The 22,998-nt window shown below is 37.0% G+C and overlaps 2 protein-coding genes across 2 annotated transcripts; one reads left to right on the forward strand and one right to left on the reverse strand.

Annotated features, from left to right (window-relative positions):
- Positions 1 to 998: 998 nt before the first annotated feature.
- Positions 999 to 10,387, forward strand: LOC119783195 (perforin-1-like). The gene is made up of 5 exons (XM_038284567.1): positions 999 to 1,118; positions 4,288 to 4,838; positions 8,740 to 8,878; positions 8,964 to 9,175; positions 9,288 to 10,387. The coding sequence occupies exons 2-5, from the start codon at positions 4,306 to 4,308 to the stop codon at positions 10,153 to 10,155; spliced, it is 1,752 nt and encodes a 583-aa protein (XP_038140495.1). The 5' UTR covers positions 999 to 1,118; positions 4,288 to 4,305; the 3' UTR covers positions 10,156 to 10,387.
- A 174-nt stretch (positions 10,388 to 10,561) lies between these two features.
- LOC119783204 (spidroin-1) lies at positions 10,562 to 22,889 on the reverse strand. Its single transcript, XM_038284579.1, has 17 exons — positions 22,858 to 22,889; positions 22,589 to 22,633; positions 20,334 to 21,182; positions 18,805 to 18,867; positions 18,672 to 18,713; positions 18,531 to 18,584; positions 16,738 to 16,791; positions 16,504 to 16,539; positions 16,333 to 16,392; positions 16,040 to 16,084; positions 14,272 to 14,313; positions 14,058 to 14,114; positions 13,729 to 13,803; positions 13,454 to 13,486; positions 13,167 to 13,205; positions 12,705 to 12,761; positions 10,562 to 10,843 (listed from the first exon to the last, which is right to left on the reverse strand). Exons 3-17 carry the CDS (start codon positions 20,698 to 20,700, stop codon positions 10,839 to 10,841), a joined length of 1,029 nt encoding a protein of 342 aa, XP_038140507.1. The 5' UTR covers positions 20,701 to 21,182; positions 22,589 to 22,633; positions 22,858 to 22,889; the 3' UTR covers positions 10,562 to 10,838.
- Positions 22,890 to 22,998: the final 109 nt, after the last annotated feature.

Raw genomic sequence — 22,998 nt, forward strand, 5'->3', positions numbered from 1 at the left:
AGGAAATTGCTGCAGAAAAGCAGCAGGTAACACAGAACATTAGAGCAGAGGTCTTCAACAAGGGGTCCGTGACCCCTAGGGGGTCCACCGAGGTACTGCATGGGGGTCGCAAATGTTTTGGTTGATTAGACTTTTTTTCTTTATTCCCCTCTGCAATTATTTCGACTAATTGAAATTTCTTTAAATCCACATTAACATGAATTCAACACACTGTAAACAGATAAATGGAGGCAGAAGATGTCTTTCAGTCATCAATGCACACATTTAGCGACACACAGCTCTTTCAAGCTGGGCAACATTTTATTCACAACACCTGTCCCATCAACCAGAAATACTTTAATAATCCCAGGGAAAATGACTTTGGTTACATTACTCCATATGAAATAGAGTGACTATAGGACCAGTTTGATATAACACAATTATAACTAGGGGGTCCTGCTCCATCTCGCCATCAGTTTTGGGGGTTTTCACCTGGAAAACGTTGAAGACCCCTGCATTAGAGCAAAAGTTCATACTCATATTATTACTCACCATCCTCTTGTTCAATTGGGACTGGGGGAGACGTTTTTAAGAGCAGTGATCAGAAGTGCAAACCTGGAAGACTAACCTTATATTTTGAATGTAGTTTGCTGTAGTGTTTCTTTTTTAGTTGGAATGTTTATATAATTTTTTAACCACTTTGGGTTATTTTCTATTAAAAATAAAAAGCATAAAAGGTGGTTACATTTATATTTTTTAGTAACAATTTACTGATACGATTAAACTAACTTGTTTGACTGCAGACAATTACCCCCACCCCCACCCCCTCCCTTTCAGGGAAATGATATGGGCTTTTGTCTCTGGTTTCTATCTGACTGATAAAATGGCCTGGTTTTCCTCTTGTCAGCATCATGTGTATGAGTTTGCAGTGACTACTTGTTGAACCGAGTTAAAGCATCTGAAACTGTTTAGCCACAGATTTTTTTTTTCTTCTTTCCTGCAATCGCTTAAAGACCACTGTCACCTCAGCCCCCTCAGCGGCTTCCACTCTGCTTCTCTAAACGTTAAAGCCCACAACGAGACACGTCAACGTGCATTTATTCAGCCTCATTACTGCAGAGAGAACACACAAGAGATCGGTGAGTCTTTCCTGATGTGCTAAAAGATCAATTCTTTTTATTATGTGCTTTGAAATATGTGGGTGATATTGTTACTTTACAACATTAACAGCGCTAAAAACATGTTTGTGTCAAAATTTTGAGAATATTTTTGCATTTTTGAATAAGCTCATATAAGGAGTTAGTTTCATCACCAACCACATCTAAGAAGATTGAGGGGTGACCAAGCTTTTGTACAAAAGTCAGCTGTAATACCTACTTTTTATGAAAACGTGTGTAGATTTAAACATAGGATGTTTAACAATAGTATAATACATCATAAGGTAGTGGTCAATGCAGCTCTGTATTTTGATGGCAGAAAATGCAAAACATCTTATTTAATGAGTTAAGTTAAGAAAGTAATAGATTAAAATACATTGTCTGACATAATATGCCTTAAAGGGCTTGATACGTTTGAGCTATACCCTCCCGGGTATGTATCAATATAGAAAAAAAAAAAAGGAAAACTAGATTCTAATGTAAACCAGCCTAAATCTAAATGAATGGAATAACCTTTAATCCCAGAGGGTATATGAAAATATAGGTGAGTATTACAATATTCTTTAAATGGGAAACAATTTTCCTTTTGCATAGATTTTTGACAGTGGACAGTCCATGGTCTACAATCAACGTTAACATTTTGATATCTTTTAAAACTTTATAGAAAAGAGGGAAACATGCAGGAAGGGAGTTTTATTTCCACAGTGACAAACTGTTGAGAACATTAACATGATATCCTTTAGCTAACTACAGAGAGTCGTGAAAATTAAGAGGGGTAAGAATTTCTCTTTTCTAAAAGGTTTACACACCTCTAATTTAAAGCCAGATTTATGAGAAAAAAAGAATACAATTATAATTGATACAATTCTAATTATTTTAACATTAAAAAAAGCAGTTCTATTCTGAAATATTAATTCTTAGAATGTGAGTTTGGTGTAGAAAATGGTTCTGCAAATGAAGTTGGATTAGACTGGAGATCTGCTTCCAAAAATGCTGCACTGATCCATCTATCGATATTCCATTCCACTCTGCCACAAGTCAACTAAACTCGATAAGACTCATTTTCCTGTGACAGACACCATTGACCTTATGGCCACAGTTAAGGGTGGCTGCATCAATAATAGAGGCAGAGAACATGGTCTACTCAGCCTCCATGTCCCCAGCCTCCTCAGGCATCTGGGAGAAGCTCTCCCAGAGATGATAGTTGAATACTTCCCAGCAGACCCTCACTACTGTCTCAGGCCTGCAGATTCGAAGGCCTTTAAAAAAAGTTCAGGTTAAACGTTAGACCTATCTATCTATCTATCTATCTATCTATCTATCTATCTATCTATCTATCTATCTATCTATCTATCTATCTATCTATCTATCTATCTATCTATCTATCTATCTATCTATCTATCTATCTATCTATCTATCTATCTATCTATCTATCTATCTATCTATCTATCTATCTATCTATCTACCTCAGAGGAAGATATACACCAACCACAGTATCCGCTGAACACCCCAGCAGACGAGTGAGCTAGAACATTGGGTTTTATACGTTTACACAGTGGATTGATCAGCTCTTGATTCTGTGTTGCTTCATCTCAGTACAGAAATCCCTTCTCGCAATAAATCCCCCAGCAGAATGATGAAATCCCAGAGAGGGGCACTATCCCACATCCCATCCCAGGGACATTAAGAAGGCCTGGAACTTTGTGTTTAGTGCATGAGCTGAGACAACAGTCAGAGATCTTTCCCTACCAAAATGAGGAATGTGACCCATTTTTTCACCAGAGTTAACTCTTGCATGAGAGGACTGAGCATGGGAGAGACCAGCAGACCCACCTTAGCCGTCCGCCTCTCCCCACGGGTCACTCCAGAGTAGAAGAAATCCAGCCTGTCTTAAGGAGCTGGGTTCCAGAGTCCAGACTACCGTATGTGTGATGATGAGCCCAGATAGTATTTCTACTTAACATGCTCAGGCTGCAGGGTGAGGTCTCAGCTATGCCACATAAGGCAACCTCTCCTTTGTAAGACCCTTCACCCACAGCATATTTACAGCATATTTTGACCATAACAGGGGCATTTAAAACCCCCACAACATAGCCTCTGGGATTATCTGACCATTGAAACCCCTCCACCGCATTAAGGTGGCAATTTGGAGGAAGAAGACAGATTTTTGAAGCTGCAAAGAGGTTTTCTCTTACTTCAGATGGTTAGAGAAAAGAACAAGTTTACACAGAATAGTTGCAGCAACCAGTTTTTAGTGGGATCAAGCAGCTCAGTAAAAGTAAATGTTTGCTGCACCTAAACTTTGTGTAAACACAATGTCATGTCAGAAAGATAAAAATAATATCCTAAGAGGCCTTGCTGATGACCATAGATGTCCTGTGAGTCTGATTACAAGATAACGCTTCATCAATAGCATCTGATACTCTTTGTTAAGAAAAAAAAAAGAAACAGGGATAAGAAAAAAAAAAGTTGAAAACCTGAATAGAAAAACACCAGAAAGATGTTAAAGGACCCTCCCAGTCATTGAGGTTGGACATGACTGAAATGAGACGGGATACCAGAAAATGCACAGGGGTTTATTAATTAAGAAAAATACTACTTCTCTATTTTTAATTACATTTAACAAAAGAAAATCTCAAAAGCAAATTTAAAACCATCAGGGGAAATAATGGATTTTTTTTTTAACCTGTTCAAAAGTAACATGTTGTTCAATTTAATTAATTTCCCAAAAACAAAAGAACCAATACAGTATCAATACACTAATGTTTAAACACACTCAATTAGTTTTGCATTTGAGGAAATTGTTCAGAATACTGTTACTTCGAGCTCAAAGAAGTCACTTACAGCTATTATAAACTCCATAAACAAGCACAACATTTCTCTTTGCAAAATATTAATTTGGTGGTACACCAGAGCAGACAAAAGACAGAGATAAGTCATGTCTGAAACTGAAAAAGAGAAATAACTCAAACCGCAGGTCTTTTATGCATGATCTAATCTGTTATCTGTATCTGTGAAGACCATGCAAAAAATAGTTTTTTCACACAATGTCTGGTCTAAAAATGTATGACAGATTCTGAAGGTCAAGTGATGATTTTGTTTAATATCAGTACAACAATGAGCCTCACTGAAATATATTTTTCTCTTTCAGTGCTTTTCTTTTGTTAGAATGTTTCTGTTAAGTTTTTCCTTGTATGCCGGTCTCCTGCTGTGCTTCCCTTGGTCCTCGACTGGAACGTGCATTGATGGGAAACCCCAAGAATGCTTAGAGGCCGAATTTGCTCCTGGATCCAATTTGGCCGGTGAAGGCTTTGACATTACCAAGATGCAGCGTAAAGGAGCGTTTGTTCTCAATATGAATCGGTGGAAACGGAAAGACAAGACCTGTATGCTCTGTATGAACCCCTTTCTAGAGAACAAAAAGCAAAAGCTTCCCCTAATTGTGGAGGACTGGAGGGCGAGGCAGTCCTGCAGCGCCAAGGTGTCTTCTAAACTTTACAAATCCAGCAGGGCTCTGGTCAGCGGCAGCACCTCTTCTGTTGAAAACAACTGGAAGACAGGTTTAGATGTTGAAGTAAAACAACATTCTGGAAACCTGATGCTGGCTGGAACCAACTCTAAACTGGCAGAATATGCCATGGAAAGAACAAAGAATGACAAGTTCAGCTTCGCAAGTACCAGCATGTCGTGTGAGTACTACAGGTAAGAGAGCATTCCATTAGACCATAAAAATGTCTTCAGGCCAGCTCTTCTGATTTCAGAACAGCTGGAAAAATTTTAAAATGTGTCAAAAAATTCAGAATATATTAAATTTACATTTTTAATTCTGAAGTAAGACACAGTTCTAGATGATTCATCTGCACCTGAAGCTCTGGAAAGGTTGCAGTAGTTCTAAAAAAAAAATAATTATTATCTTCAATCAAGATGTTGCTCCAGGTTCTACAGTGACCTCCCGGATGAGTCATTAATGCTCTGCGTAATTTTGGTTGGTCCACCAGTCCCGCCAAGATTCACCACAGTTTCATTATTTTTCCCTTTTGAGCATGATGGCTCTCACTGGGGTTCTTTATAGTCCCAAAGCCTTAGAAATGGCTTTGTACGTTTTCTTAACACTATTAGGAACTGTATATTTCACCAGTCACTGAGCAAAACTGGTTTAGTTCTTCAGAAAATAATTCTATTAATTTTGTTTGCTGCTAAATTTTAGGCAATATGCTGCTTTGAATATTGTCAACATGTACATTATCATTCTCTATTTAAGTAAAACAATCTGGATAACTGAGAGGCCACTGAAGCACTGAATCACTCAAACTCTTAGATGTCCCATGATTAAAACACTTAAGGCAAGGAAAATGTATTCGTATAACACATTTCAGAGGACCTATAAAAAGTGTTGTTCATGAAAAAACATAACAGGAAAAAAACAGGAAAACGTGTATTCCAGAGGTATAAAGGACAATTAAATTATTAAAGAATATGCATAATTCAAGATAATAGAAGTAGTAATTGAAATTATTGATAACAAAATGAAGTGTAAATAATGTTTAGATAACACAGTCTAAGGTTACCTAAAAAGTATATTAGGTTTTTAAATCTCAATTTAATGCAACTCAAGGTTTCAAAATGTTTAATGTTTAAACTTGGAGTTTGTTCGTGATTGGTGGAGCATACGATTTAAAAGCAGCTTCTCCATGTTTGGTTTTGGTTATGTAGAGGAAACTTGAACCATCAGACCTGAGAGTTTGGGTGGTTGATACACTGACAAAAAGTCTGTGAACTAATTTGGAGCTAGACATTTTGGGGAACCAGTGGAAGGAAATAAAAATTGGGGGGATGTGTTCCACTTCTAGTGAGTTCTAGTGAGGACACTGGCAGCAACATTCTGGATCAGCTTTCTGATCAACACTTTAGGCAGACCTGTGAAGACACTGTTCCAGCAATCCATTATGCTATAGATGAACGCATGAATTAGTTTTTTAGGTTCCTGCTGATACATTGGTCCTTTAATCTTGGGGATGTTCTTTAGGTGATAGAAGTCCGAGTTTGTCTTTGTGCATCCGAATTTTCAGGCCTGAATCACTACACCCAGATTAAATGCCTGGTTGGTGGTTTCTAGGTGTTTTAACCAAAGCTGTGTGCCAGCTTTAACACCTTTGCAATAGCAGTTCACTACTATGAGTCCGATAACAGCAATGAACACCTTAAAAAGTTTCCTAATACTAAAATGTCCCCTGTGTTCATTAATATTCAATGACATTTATCTGCTTTGGCAGTCTTTTATTAATACCAAAATCTGCCATTATATTATCTCTCTTCTTTTTATTCCAAACTTGGATCAAGACTTGGGAGGTTTTTGAACGTGCCCAATAAAAAAATAGAAATTGGGGAGAAAATGTAGCTTCTGTTTTTGCTTGTATAAATCGTGTCAAGTTAGACTTGAAATAAAGTAACCACAGACTTCCCAGTAAAAGCTGTATAGCATGATGGTAGTACAGGAAGTTGGGGGCTGTGGCTTGTAAGCCAAGAGTATTAGCTAGAAAAGTAACCTCAGACCTCAATTTTTTATTTATCTACTTTCTATTCCATCCTTTTGATTCCAGTCTCGGCATTTATTTACTGGAAACTTACTGATTTACACATCCATAGAAAAAAAGTGGCCGCAGATTTTGAAAGTTGCCTGGTTTTGGTATTATCTCTGAAAAAGGGATATTCATGAGGCAGTTTGCTGTAACAAGCAATATTTCACTTTGGTGAAGCCTTCTTTAATACTCAGTAAAAACATAAACCAGTTAATCTGATCTTAATCGACTAAGTTAGCGGTCCCCAACCACCGGGCTGCGGACCGGTACTGGTCCGTGGGTCATTTGGTAAAGGGCCGCACAAAAAAAAAAAAAAATATATATATATATAACTTATCGACGATCAGTCTGAGTGATGTTTTATTTTGAAAAATATAAAAAATTGCGGTATTCTCTCCCAATTACATCAATCGGTGCATCTGTGCCTCTTGACACAGGTTAATTCAGTTCAAGACTCATCCTATCTTTGTGAAGCAGGATTTTCTGCGGTTACAGCGACCAAAACAAAGCTGCGGAGCAGACTGGACATCAGGAGCACACTCCGTCTTTCGTTTTCTTTGATTACGCCTAGATGGGACCGGCTTGTTGTTTTATTTTTATGCTGTTTGTATTTGATTTTACGACAGTCGTATCATTTTACTTGATCATAACCCCCACCCCCCACTCCCCCCCACCCCACCCCGGTCTGTGAAAATGTTGTCTGATATATAGCGGTCCGTGGTGCAAAAAAGGTTGGCGACCGATGGACTAAGTGAAAATAAGGTCAATTAGATTTGCTAGAATGTTTTAAATAAGATATGTTTACTTTTATACAGCTCAAATTCACAACACATTTCATCTCAAAAAACTGTACAGAGGCAATTGCATCATCCAAATGTATTGGTTAAAAATGTTCCATCTAAGGAAACCTATAGCCACCAGCATTAAGTCATGACTTTGCAGAATTCCCTCCGACTAGATGAGCATGTTGTAACAGTGAATATTCACTTGCATTGTGTCATTGGGTTTGCTGCAGTTATTCACACCAAGCATGCATGCAAAGAGAGTGGAGAGAAAAATCTCCCATTTAACAGGAAGAAACCTCCAGCAGAGCCAGAACGGGGCCCAGTGTGTGCAGCTTTTGGCGAGGCCGACAGGGGTCCAATAAGAGAGAGGCAAACACATCAAAATAACCTGAAGGCACTGATCCATTAATACTTTATATGTTAGAAAAGTGTAACTTTAAACAGCTAAACTACAACTCACATCATTCAGAGCCTTATTTCTGCCAATATCTGCTTTAATACAATTTGATCAATTGAAGCAATTTTTTATAAGGGCACTATTTTCATGGGATTCCAAGAGGGAATACTGCCTTAACTAAGTTGTTTGGAAACGGATCTACAATACAAGTTATTGGATTAGATGGATATGATAATGTTGATATTTCAAAGTTGAACTTGATCAAAAGTTATATAAGTTAGTTATATTTTGAAGGATGTCAATTATTTTACTTTTGATAGATTCAAACAATCCTTTAAAGTCTGGTGAGCGTTGGTGGAATAAACAGCTCAATGGAGCTCTGGCTGTGTGTGAGTTTAATAACTGTCCAATCAAACCTTCTTTAGGGGGAGGAGAACTGAGTTAAACTGAATTTAAAGGTGATTAAAATTGTCCAGGTAGGACAGGGCAATGAGAAAATCCTTTTATGTATTTATCTCTTGACAGTCAGTGCCATATGGTGTCACCAGATTCAAGATATGAAGAAGGTGGGGATCTGTGCAGATTTTGAACAAGAGTCAGCTGAGTCTAAGATAGCATTAAGGCAGAATTTAAGCTTTCACTTTAAATGTCAGCATTAGTGTCAAAATCCACTATTGTAATTAATCAACATAAGGAGGTCTGAAAAAAATGAAGGTTGAACAGACCAACAATTTCTAGATTTATTTTTCCAATTTTGTTGAAGGTTGTCAACATTTCAAAACTGGTTTTATCCTATTGCTTTGTTATACTGGTCTCACCCTTTTTGTGCCGTGTCCCTGCAGCTACAGAGTGTCCAGCACTCCCATTCTGAGCAGAGATTTCAACAAAGCTGTGGGAAAGCTTCCTATAGTATACAACCCACAGTACAAATCTAGGTTTTACAAATTCATTGAGAACTTTGGGACACATTACATCACTAAGGTGAGTACAAACAGCAAACATCAGTAAAGGGAACTCAGCATAAAGACATAACTGACCTGCAAGTGCTCATAATATGTAATTCCAGGTGAAGTTAGGAGGAAGGGTGGAGTCTGTGACCAGCATTAAGATGTGTGAAATCAGCTTGCAGGGTCTAAATACAGATGAGATTGAAATGTGTCTGGAGGCTGAAGCGTCTGCAAGCGTCAAAGTTAGTGCGACAGTAGAATCAAAGCACTGCCAAAAAACTATAGACAAAATGGAAAACAAGAAATCCTTTTCTGACACATTCAGAGACAGGTAAAGTATACATTTTCATCTTTTAATTAATAATAACAAAATAATATTTACTTTTTCTCTATTCCTGTAAGGACAATTTTTGGTTTAGCTGCTGAAACTTTTCTGTTTCTAGGTTCACAGAAGTAAAAGGGGGGCTTACTTCAGATGGAGACCTTCTTTTTTCTGCCAACAAAAATCCAGAAGCCTACAAGGAGTGGCTTGGTTCAGTACCACAATACCCAGACATCATTTCATATTCCCTTACACCACTTTACGAGTTGATGCCTACCGACAAACAGGTCAGGAAAGACCTGCGCCTGGCTATCAGCCATTACATTCTGGAGAAAGGTCTGCTGAGGAACTGCAGCAATAGATGTAATGCTGGAATAAAGAGTGACTCCCAGGATCCCTGTGTCTGCCAGTGCCACAGTGAACCTGCTGTGAGCCCAGACTGCTGTCCAACACGAAAGGGAATGGCCAGAGTTATCATAACAGTGCAAAGGGCTGATGACCTGTGGGGAGACCACAGCACTGCCACGGACGGCTATGTCAAGGTGTTTGTGAATAAAGCAGAGGTTTACCGTACTTCTGTTATTGATAACAACAACAGCCCACGTTGGAACTCCATCGTTGACTTAGAAACCAGGGACATCTCTATAGAGAATTTGGTGCGATTTGAAGTTTGGGATCAGGACAGCAAATGGGATGACGATCTGCTGGGAGCATGTGAACGACAACTCTCCTCTGGAATCATGCAAGATGTTTGCCCTCTCCAACATGGTCGCTTTTTCTTCAAATGGGAGGTGACATGTATTCCAAGTCTTGCTGGAAAATCATGCTTGGACTATAAACCATCACCCATGAGTCAGAGCCTGAGGAGCTTTTACGTGTCCCGTCATGACCATCCTATTCCAAAATCTATCCTGAAGGAAAAGGGTGTTTTTTTGGAGGAAAGAGAATCTTACAGGAATGAGAGTCAGATGGTGAAATCCTTTCAATGATATTCTACAACAACTGCTTTAATACTTAAGATATCAGTCATGAAATTATGCTGCAATAATTTATATACCTGCCTATATGTGTGGTTTCTTTTGATTTGGAGAAAGTGTTAGCTAAAGTCTATCTTTAATTGTAACCTTGATAATATCGTATTGTCTTTTTATTAACAAATTTGTAATTCATATTATGAAAGCTTATTTTTGCCCTACTTATCCAGAATAAAAGCACAACTAAACTGGCTCTGATCTGTGTTCTTTGATCTATTATGTTCCCATTTAAAGAACTGGTGTTTACTTTAAATTTCTCTGTGTTGCCCGATATAAAGGAAGTGGTAAAGCTTCCTGTGTGCGGATGAGGTTTCGCTATATGTGTTCAAGAGAATGTGTTTAAACATGAAGGCGGATCCTATTGACTCAGAAGTTGGTTTTTTTTATTCATCGTCACATGACATGATGCTTCATTGGACTAAAACAATAAGATCATCAAGCAAACATACATTTCTTGCACTCTGCATCTATTTTAGTTCATCATCCAACTTAAACTTTGACGATATAAAACAGAACAATTGGTGATGAGTACAGCAGGTTTTGAAGGGTCAATACAAATATGGGTAACAATGAGAAAAGCAAATCAAAAAGGTAAAACAATAGAAATATAGGAAGATCCACTTGAAGAGGCCAACTTCTTAACCTGGTTAAAGACAAAGACACAATTTTAAAATCAATAGTGGAGCAAAAATGCATTTTTTTTTTTTTACATTGAATGTGTTTAACAGAACTTAAGCTTTTTCTAATATTGTCACAAACCATTATTTAATGTAATATACCGAAAAAAAGTGGTGTATGGCTATAAAATTGAGGGAACATTATACAGTTTTTTCACAACGTCAACCAAATTCTGAAATGTGTGGCATGCATTTATATTTATTCTTTCTAAATCATTACCTTTTAGAACCATATATTGCTTCAACCAGTACAAGAGATTTCTTCTGTCTCTCTAAATTTTTTCCATTATTCTATCAAAAATAGATGAACCTCACTGACATTTGCGGGTGACCATCTGCAAATGGCAGTTTTTAAGTCTTGTCTGAGACTCACCTTTAAGGCCTGGATTGTGACCAGTCTTAAACATGACCATTCTTTAAACTGAGCTGATAATCAAGCTCTAGATGCCTCTTTACTAGAAAGAAAAGCTCCAGCCCAGTATCGAGACTTTGCAGCCACTACCTGGTTCCCTCCTGGACTGCCCTGTAATTCTGCTCCATCCATCAGCTCTAATCAATAATTCTGTCCCTATTGAAGACAGCCGTCCCCAAAAGAAGGAAGCTGCCACCGACATTTAAATTGGGCATAACATGTTCAGGCTGATGGCCAGTGTTAGTTTTCCTTGGCATATATAATTTTTCCTGTGGGCCAAACTGTCAGGATGTGTTGAGGTTTGCAGTACCCAGATGCAGAGTCAAAGGAAGGTTTGTAATTTTAATAGTGGTCTAGACAACAGAAGAATAATACAGGACTTAAATGTAATGAGAATTAACTGATTTATTACAAAATGACAAAGGAAAAACTAGAAGACTGGGGAAGAGACTGGAATAAATAAATAAAGATAGCTTAAATAACAAGGGATAAACTTAAAACACAAAGGAAGACTTAAAGTAAGCCTTAATGAAAACAAGATAAATCTATATGGAAACACATAACATAAATTAAAAAAAAGGACAAAATGAAAACCTGAGTAGAAACACAGATCAAAAACAGCAACCATGATAGAAAAGGTTTCATTCAGTATCACCTAACTCGAGCACCATCCTCTGTGTTTCCCTCTGGGCTTAAAGCAAACTGGAAATGAAACTGCATTAATCTGAACTATAGTTTCTTCTTACCAGCTTTCTACAGTACACAGGCCAAAATTTGGGGCAGGAATAGCTGGCCTCCTGACAAATTTTCCACCTAAACTGTGGATCAGTGAAGCTCGTGATGAGTTACCAATCAACCTCATGACTTCTTTTCTCATTAGTTCTCTCTTTTAACACTGTTTTGTAACTGACTCATCTTTATAATTGCCCACAACTTCCTCCCTGACCGCTAGGCTGTGTTCCTTGCTCTTCTTAAAGCTGTTTTTTAATGAATGATCTCCAAGAAACATCTTTACAGAACATCTGTAGCAACTATGATACGATTGCTGACGGGCCGGGTCGAAAATAAAGTCTGAGGGCATTTGGTTACAGTTGAGTTTATTCACAGGCGTCAAAGTATGTCAATGCATGCCACATTTTTCAGAATTATTTCAGCTAGAAAGGTTTACAACTGAAAAACCATGCTGTTTTTATTACACTATTTTGTATTGTTTTGTTTTGTTTCATTTAGAATCCTCATTAAATAGGTATTTGTAAAAAAAAAAAAAAAAAAAAAAACTCAAGACATGTTTGCTTTAGAAATGAACCTAATTTCCCTAATTTGCCATGGAGCTCTTCTTTCATGTGAGCCAGTTTTCTGCATGACCAAATAATCTGTATGTTTAATGCTCTGTTGTAAAGTTTCATTATCATCACCTTTGTACCCGTTACCAAGTGCAGCATTCACTCCGTCGTATTTGCCAGTCTGCTCCACTGTGAAAAAATAAAACATCCCAGTTAAGTCTTTTAAAGGTAAATTGAATTGACAGCTTTAGTTTAAAGTAAAAACCTGAATATTATCTATTATGCTTGCTACTTTCATGCAAGTGTAGGTACCAAAAGCTGGCTTTGCATAAAGGGTTTCACTTTTGAATAAAGCTGTTTTTTTGGTTCCTTTGTTTTGTTTAGTAAAGAACCGGATTTTAGTGTTTAAAAGGCGAGGAGTTGAGCTACACAGTAATTCTGAAACCTCCCCTTAAGCAGACATTAGAAGCTTTTCGTCACGCTCTGCTCTGTGAGTTTTTTCAAAGCAATGGTATCATGCTAGAGCACATGACTTATGAAATCATCAACAAGTGAACTCGATCAGAAAGAGGAAGTCTGGTTTTTCTGACTTACCCAGAGCATCATGAGGAGCTCCAAGCTGTGCTCCGTAACCTTAAACAGAAAATGCAACAGTGAGTCACAATTTAGAGAACAAAGAGATAGAGGGTATACATTATTGATGAACTTTGTAACCCGATAAAATCAAGAGTAGCTGATGTGTGCAACACAGAAGTTGTGCAAAGCTTTGCGGTATTAACATTGTCATCTCTGAAAATCTAAACAGGGTGTTGAAACTTGAAGGTAGGAATATAAAATGCTTGTATCTGCAAGTTTTTGTTCAAACAGTGATGCAAACTCACCTGTTTGTCGGGTCCCATAACCTGCAGCAGCACCTAAAACAATAACAACATGGTTCAATTTAGCTGGCAGAAAGAGAAAATTAAATATCCTATAAAAGAAGAAAATATTATTGTTTTTCACCTTTTCTAATCTGCATTGTTTTATGTGTTTGTTTTAACCATAAAGGGCGTGCATCTGTTTAAAGAAAAGCTAACCAACATCTTACAGTAACAGCCCTTATTCTGTCGTGCACAGCTTCACACATTTTTGCTCTTCTCAGATTGCACTGTCTCACCGTATTTGCTGGCTGTTTTGGCGTTTTCAGCAGCAAGGCCGAGCTGCTGAGAAGCATATGGGTAGCCTCCATCACCTAAAAGAATGACAGCAGCCTTTAACAGTTCTTAAAGTTGGGAAAATGAAATAAATGAGGATGATGAAAAAAAAAAAAAGATTTAAAAAAAAAAACAACAGCATGAAACGTAAAATGGGGACATGAAATCTTTCTTTTCTTTTTTGCCTGTAAACTAGTGTGCAACAAATATGTTTGTAAAGTAATTAAAAGTGGCTTTTCCATGATTTTGTTTTAATTCATATAACTGTGATGGCTGCACATTAAGCTCTTACCTTCCAGCCCAGCAGGGATCACAGGAGTGTTACCATAAGGAACCTGAGCAGCTCCTCCTGGAAGAAAAACAAATGCCTGATCAAAATGACTCAGATCTTATGCCATCCTTTAACCTACATGATGCATCATCTCCTCATAATCCAACATGGTTGAGTCACACTTGCAGAGCATTGTTAACTCACAACGCAATGAGGTTGTTTCTGCAGGACTCACCATATTTGCCCCCAATTGATTCCAGTCCTGTACCAAGTGTTCCTGCAGCAACATTAAAAAGGGTTCAGTGACAAAGTCATGTTTTATTTTTCCGAGCTAGGGTTAGGATTACTTTCTCAATTAATTTTTTTTTTTTTTTTACCAAGGCTTGTTTCTTTTTAAAACCAGTTTGTGTGCAGAATCTATGAGCTAGGAATGGAAGAGGTAATTTCTGTGTAATTTTGTTAGCATAGGATATTTGATACTGTCGTTTCAGGGGAATGAAATGGAGCCATCTGATTTTGGACAGCTATTAAGACCACACCCCAATTGGAGACGATGTCCTACTTAATTTTGTGTCAGAATAAGTTTTAATCCCCAATCTTGCACAAACAAACTTTTCTTCAATCTACTGTGCTTTTAATTAGAATCAGGAAGCAGGAATTGTCTTCTGGGCCTTCTACTAAACTGAGGATTTTCCTTATAAGGGAGGTTAGTTTCTAGGAACAGGAAGTGACTTAGTCAACAAAACAGTGCTGGGGAAAAGAGAGGCCACTTGAGGGATGCAGATTTGTCAGGATCCTCGATCAGGTCAGTGAGAGAGGTGCCTTTAACAAATTTCAGGAGTTTCATTCATGGATCAGCTGGTGCCTTTAAGGACAGTTGAAGTCTTCTTCAGCCAGAGATGGCAAAAGTACTCGCTTTCCGTACTTGAGTAAAGGTACAGATACTTGTGTTAAAAAATACTCTGGTAAAAGTGGAAGTACTGATTAAACTTCTTTACTCAAGTAAAAGTAACAAAGTACAGGCTTGTAAATTTACTTAAAGTATAAAAGTAAAAGTAGAAACCACTTTTTTCATGCCGTTGCCTACATTTTAAATGGATGTCTGCCAATAGGACTTGTGTTTATTTTCAATCATCTCGTCGTCCATACTACTACACCGCCACCAAGCTGCAATGATTTGCCGCGAATGAATACCGCCGAATCTGTCGATTCATCTTGTAGTGGTGCGTCAAATGCAACGTAGATTCCCATCCAATGAGATTTAATTTGGTATTGATGACGTGAAAAATAATAATGGTAACTCCATTGAAATGATTCAAAACTAAAGTAACGAGCCAATTTAAAAAAATGTAAGGAGTAGAAAGTACAGATATTTGTGTAAAAATGTAAGGAGTAGAAGTAAAAAGTCGCCACAAAAATAAGTAGTAAAGTAAAGTAAAAATATCAGAAAAATCTACTTGAGTACAGTAACGAAGTATTTGTACTTCGTTACTTCCCATCTCTGTCTTCAGCAAAATGTGGCTGCGACTCTATCAGCGTGTTCTGCATTGTCTGAATAATGTACTTATTGGTCATATTTACAGTTTTATATTAAACTCCTGACTTCTGTCTTAAAGTTGATACATTTTTCTGACTTTTAAATATGGCTGCACAACATAAAACAAATATATAATCACAAAAAAAATTGTATTACTCTAATTCTTGGAGTCCAATGAAAGTTGGATAATATATTCTGGATGTTATGAAGTGTCATTCTTCAAGCTAATGAAATATTAAGCCAGCTGGACATAGTTCTGCTGAAAAGGTCACCCATGAACTGAGACCTTTTGCATTTCAGGAACAGATTAAAACAACAAAAGAATCATTATCATTACTCTAACGTAAGGAGTATGGGCACCATCTCCCTCTGAACTAAAATAGGACATTTCAGTGTATTTTAATGCTCGGAATATTTGACCTGATGACTATATACCAGTAATGTCCGTTGAAGGGTCAGTTCTTACCATATCCCTCCTGGACCTGTCCTCCGTAGCCTCCTGTGCTCAGAGCTGAAACATCAGAAATAGAAAAAAAACAGCTGACTCATGAAATTGTTAATAGAAAATATTTTATATTAAGTGTTAAGGCGTCTATGAAAACAGGAAATCAGAAACTCCCAGAAGAAATCAGCTTCTATGATTAAGGTACAATAGCTACACCCAGAGGATATGTTACTTCGGCACCAACAGGAAGACAGCCTAAGCATCTACTAGTTAGTGTCATCACCTGTTGGAGTTTTCCAACAGGTTATTATTACCTTTAATCTTCCCTGCTTTGTTCTCAGCACCATCAGCTAACTCTGCAGGGTAACCAATCCCTGAAACATAGTTCTAATTAGCACTACTTAAGTCTCTGAACTAATTTCTTTTTAGCTAAACCAAATCTTACCCCTTTTTATTTTATTTCACTCAAATATGAATTTACTCACCTGCTCCGTAACCATCTCCATATCCGTTACCGTAGCCTGCTGAGAGAAAAGGATAAAATGGTGAAACACCTAAAGACGCCAACTAAAGAATGCTTTTATCAGGGCCCTGCTTGCATACCAACAGCAAGAACAAAACCAGTCAAGAAAAAACAAAAGCATTTTTAATTGAACATTACCTTAGGATGCGAGACACTAATGCATTTTCACCATCTGCACTGATGTGTTTACACTTACCCAAGCCGTTACCCCCCATAGCACCAAGATATCCCGTCATTCCTTCACCATAGCCTGTCATAATCGATCAAAAAAAAAAAATTTTATTAGATGCTATACGGTTAGGCTAAAAAAAAGGGAGTTTATTTTGGTTTGGGAAGCTGGTTGGCTATACAAGCCCACATTAGGAATCACAATGTTTTTAAATATAAAGAAGACTTTTTTTTTTCTTTTAGAAACAATAAAGCTTAGCTCAAGTGAGATCTCGCAACAAAGAAGAGCTAGAGAGGCAAAGCTTTTTGTCTGACAGGAAAATAATGAGTTTACAAGGGAAATTAGGTAGCCTCAGATTCTCTGCTGTCTCACTGTGAGACATTAAATGGTCTCAGGTTCAAGCTGTTAAGTGTTTTCTTCAGAAAAAAATCCAAAAAGAAACGTCTTATGTCAGGAGTTAAATAAAGATCTTGTAATGAGCCGATACTCTAATATTTCACCCTTATAACATGCACAAAGTGTGTGTCTAATGGCTGTTTGCTCTTTTTAAACTATCTGATTGAATGTTTGTCCTGAATAAAGAAGTGGATGGGTGACAATTGCCCACATCTGAACTCAGTAAAAACTGAGACACTCATTATTGCCCCATTCCTCTGAGTTTTATTTTATGAGGTAATGTTTCCGAAGAAGCACACAAAATAATTAATAAAAAATGTTTCTTTAAACTGTGTAACAACTTAAAACTCAGAAATTTAGTTTCTGAAAATGACCTTGAGATGCTCATCCATGCATTTGTTTCATCACGTTTGGACTACTGCAATAGCCGGTTCACTTGTCTAAACAAAAAAGGCAAAGCTCGATTGCAGCTAGTGCAAAATTCTGCAGCAAGAACCTTGAGTTCATATAACTCCTGTCCTAAAAGCTCTACACTGGCTTCCCACTGAATACCGCATAAACCTTAAAATTCTGGTCCTGACCATTAGCGCCATTAGCCTCTCCATTCTGCTCACAGTCTAAGATCTGCTGAAAAGAACTTGTAACTGGTTCCTCAGCCCTGTTTCAGGTCGAGAGACGATAGATCGCACAAATATTGTGGAATGCTCTACCACTTTACCTGTGCTTAGTGAACTCCATGGATGATTTTTAAAAACAACTAAAAACAATCTTTTTTAACCAAGCATTTTAAACTCATTTTACCAAGGGCTGCTATAATTGTATTTATTTTGTCTACATGTATTTTATATAGTGCTGCTTTTTATTTTATGGCTAATATTGTACAGCACTTTGCGTCGCTTGTCGAAGAAAGGTGCTATGTACTTACTTACTTACTTAGTTACTCACTTAATTTTCTTTACCTACTGTATTTACCTCTCTCAATCACAACCACAATATATTATCCCTTAGTTTTTTTTATGCCTGAATCATATGAAGTTCTTAATTTTTTATCAAGTTAAATAAACTTTAATGTACAGAAGAGAAAACACAAAAAGGAAAACATACTTAGCAAGGCTGACTATAAAACCTGGCAAAGAGAACTCCAGATCATGACTTTGTCCAAATATTTAAAGAAAGTTTAAAAGCATAAATGCATCTCATCTGGAGAAGTTTTTCATACTACATGTAACACATTATCGTGTTCTACATTGCCTGATTTGACCAATCGCTCTGATCCTCATATATCATGCAGCACCAAAATTCATATCTAGCTTATAAACAAATTGTATTAAGTCTGTGCTCTCTTACTGCATCTTTAAATTTTCTTAGGAAACTAGTAAAAAAATATATTTTGTAAAGATGCAAGAATAAATGCACTTCCTTACCGTTTTTCCCTGCAACACCTTGAGGATACGCGCCCTGTCCGAGAGCAGCAGCAGCTACGATGTTTGATTCAGAAAAGGCAGAAGTTAATATCAAAAATCTAAGTATTCTTTGAAATCATAAATAAATGAAAGATCACTGACCATTAAGTTTTCCTGCAGCACCTCCCAGATAAGCTCCCTGTCCTAAAGATGTGAGAAAAAGGCAAGAAATATTTTTATCATAATGATATTTTTATCATTATCATATTCATCTGCTAGAAGGGAAAGTAATTACCCGTTCCATAGCCTGCAGCACCCAGGCTCGCTCCAAGATAGTTTCCTGCTCCTCCGATATAACCTGCAGACAAATCCAACAGAAACTGAGAAACAAAATTTTTCTCATTTCACCTGGAAAACTAAAATCAGTCAGGCGTTTCTTTAACAGAGTAACTAATGCATGGTGGAACAAAGACACTGGAACCAATTAATGGAAAAACTCCAGAAAAGCAGATGATGAACCCCCTGGAATGCAGTCTGAAAATGTTATATATTACAATCAGATGTGGATAACAGCATAAGGATAATATGTCTTGATCATGTAAACCTCTTTGAAACAATAATCATAACTGGTGATATGGACATTTACTTGCTTTTCCAATTGAAAATCATTTTCAATTGGACTGCTTTCAAAGTCCCATACACATGATAAAAAGAGAAAACACAACGTTTGAGAGAAAGCAAAATACAAATATGAGTAGACTGAGCATCAATTTATTCATATAATGATTGAAAATCATTTTTCCAGTTAAATTCCAAGTGGAAAAAAGTCACCTGTTTACTTCTATATAGTAGAACACCTGTCTCCCAATCATCTGGTTGCCAAATAAAGCACAAATTTGTCCATATGAAACTGGTTGATGCCAAGAGGGCATCAACATATTCTAAGAATTAACATATTTATTTCAATTATTTCAATGATAGACATTTCTAAGAACTTTGATTCATCTTAACAAGGGTCATCTATATCTGTGGAGGATCGTGTATTTTCACTAAATGGTGTTTTAATCAAAACACCAAAGATAATTGAATATTTGTCAGTGTAATGATATTTTGTCTGTAAATAACTCATGCTTACAATATTACAAGTTTTCCTGCCATTTAAATTACAATGTAGGCTTTGATTACATCAGTAAAGGTCAAAATAAAAAAGCCTTTGTAAACGACTGCTTTCAAAGTCCCATACACATGATAAAAAGAGAAAACACAATATTTGAGAGAAAGCAACATACAAATATGAGTAAACTGAGCATCAGTTTACTCATATAAATACCTGCAAAGTTATAGTTATAAATATAGCTATTAACAGTGAGTTAAAAACCAACACAAAGAACTGTGCCTTAAGTAGAGAAATATTGGACAGTTTCTTATGGCCTGTAAGCATTCAATGATATTCAGTTTCATTTTCTTTGAGGCTTTGAAAGTTTATCTCCATCCAAGATATAATGTTCTGAAAATCATATCGCAAGGTATTAATATTTATTTTACTCCATCAGTTGGAGGTAATTGGAAAGTTGTACACAAAGCAATGAAAAGAAAGAGGATGCATTAATAAAAAAAGAAAGGCTGAGAATAGAACCCTGTGGGGCTCTGTATTGTAATGAAGCTGCTGCTGATGATATGTATATAAAAAAAGAAAATTTTGAAGAATGTTTAAATTTCCTAGTTCCAAAAATATGAGTGATAGAATTTTGCTGAAAATCTGTAAAGGTTAATATGATCTTCCTAAACAGTAAAATGATTAAAAGGACAAAGCTTTTCTCTTACTTGCTGCCTGTGTATTCCTCTCAGTCTGCCCTGGCATACGAAGAGGTTTTGACTTTTTGTTTACATGTTGAACTTCAGAAAGATGTCTGGCATCTTCTTGGGTAGAACCCTTAACTTGCTGTTCTTCTCCAGTTAATGTGATACCCAAATTCTGAGTCCTACTTTCACCTGGGATGACCGGATCATATGTCTGGAATCCATCTTTGGGCCTAATTTTGTCTTGAGCCTGAGGTCCTTTAATATCTTCATTGTTTGCAGGTGCATATAAAGGATTTATCCCTGCTGGATGCTGTACAGTGGAAAACACGTTGCCATTGACATCTTGCCCTTGTGCAGGAGGAGTTTTACACCCACGGCCTTTGCTCATTTTACCATTTAATGGGTTTATGCCCAAAGGTTCTGACAAATCACCCAGAGGTCCAACATTTTTAGCATCTTGATTTCCTCCACTTGATGGATCTCTGGGGCTGTAAAGTGGAGAACTGTAAGAATCCAGACTTTTGATGTCTTGATCAAAAGGAAGCTGCCTATTACCAGTGCCTGCTAACACTGCCTCACTGCCCCCATTATTATATCCCTGAGATGATTTTTGGAAAGCTGGAAGACCAGGAACTTTATTCTGTTTATCAAGAGGTAATGAAGGCCTATGATTTGATGCGATGTTTCTGTTAATTTCGATTCTTCCATGTATTCTGGGAACAGTAGGACCAAAGATGCTGCTTCTCCTCAATCCAGCTCCAAGTGATCTTTCTTGTTCTCCAAGATCTACAGCTCTGCTTGTTTCTCTGTTAAAATCTTGAGCTGCCAGACTTGCCCCTTCAGGTCCACCCAAATCTGCTGCAGACACACCTGGCAGAGAAATATCATCATGCGATCACAACTTCCTTTTGGGCCAGGAGACAGTCAGCATGTTTCCTCAAGGTCAGACCCACTGGCCATTAAACAAGCACGGTTAAACTCCTCATCCAGACAATAGATGTCGCTTTAAAAAGGTTTTATAACGGACCAAAGACTAAATCATTTGTGGTCTGAAATTAGTTGAAGATCTAGTGACTGAAAAGACAAAGAAATCTTCAAATGTAAAAAGTACGTGTCATTAGTCAGTACACTGCATAAAAAAAAAACGCAATCTGCTTTTGATATTTCCTCTAGTCAGATTTAGTACAGTTTAGAGGAGAATGTTGGGTTCAAATTCAATACATGATACCTCTGAAGTCTCATCACTCTTCAAAGGAAAACTGATTAGAATTCAAACTTTTCCATGTATGCTAAATCCCCACAAAAATATTTAAAGAATGAGAAGGGGGAAAATTTGTCTACATAATGGCTACATCAATTACAAATACATTTTCCTATATCACAAGGTTGGTAACATGCATCCACCAGTACCAATGCAAACCTTGTGAAGGCTTACAATCACAAATACCAGCCAGTAAGGGTTATGTTATGATGGAAAGATGTGATTTTGTTAAAAAAAAGGAAAGAAAAAAATTAAGTTTGAGGCGATCCAAGAAAACTGAATAATTCTGCAGTGTTACACAGACAAAATAGAGAAAACACAGAAGTCTTGGTTAGTCAAATAGTTTTAGTTTCTCAAAGCCTTTTGATCAATAAAATGACTCAATAAAGTTTAAAGAAATATTATGTAAGTTTTGTATTGAACAATATATTAAAAATAGCATTTTTGTTTTACCGTTTACATTTAAAATATAATTTGATGAGCAGCCGGACGTTCTGCAGATGTAACGTCAAATACATCCATGTTAAATGGGACCGACCTAGCAACAAATCGAAGAGTTATATTCAAGATGGAGTTTTTTTTATACTTGTGACCAGCATCAGGCTCAACTTAGACACTAATGGCAACTCCATGTAAGGTGAAAAAAGTTTTTTTTTTTTAAACCCTTATTAATTACGAGAGCGAACTACGAGAATAAGCAAATGATTGCTGCTGTTTTGTATTTTGGCCACAGGTGGCAGCATCATTAGAAAACTGTAGTGTCTCTTTAAATCAAAGCAGATATTACAAATGTCTGGGTTTAGCCTACATTACTTATAGTGAATATGTGCATTGCTAATAGATAGTTTAAGTTGCACAAAACTTTTGCGACAGTATGAGAACAGTATGCTCTACAATGTTACACAAGAATATACTTAAAGTTGTATCATATAGAAATTTGCGAACTCGCAAAACACTCTGCAACCCATAGCTGGATGTGATTTGGTTCTAAATAGAGCCATGATTAAACACTAACCTGGGCGTACGCCTTGGTACCCTACACCTGGATATGCTCCATATCCTGGTGAAGAATAGAAAACAATCAGTTATATCTCAATCAGGCAAGCCCTCGCTGTCTGCAGCTGTGTTTTCAGAGATAATGACTACTGCATCAAATCATCTGCAAGAACCATGTTATCTGTACATAACAAGCAAGCAGAGGGTGGCTCAGGAGGAATGCCTTTTTTTGTGTTTACTGTTATTTAGGTAACATGAAGACAAAGAGGAAGAAACATATTTATTTACCTGGAAGAGACCCAAGGCCTCCACCATAGGCTGTAGAATAAAAAGTTTTAAAAAGTTAAAAAAAATTGTACTCAAAAGATGCTTTTGGATAAATCCTTAGAACTCTGTGATCTTAGGTACCCCCAAAAAAAATAATGCAAC

This window comes from Cyprinodon tularosa, unplaced genomic scaffold (genome assembly GCF_016077235.1).
Source record: "Cyprinodon tularosa strain WSP-4 unplaced genomic scaffold, ASM1607723v1 ctg105, whole genome shotgun sequence".
In the NCBI taxonomy this organism is placed as follows: Eukaryota; Metazoa; Chordata; class Actinopteri; order Cyprinodontiformes; family Cyprinodontidae; genus Cyprinodon; species Cyprinodon tularosa.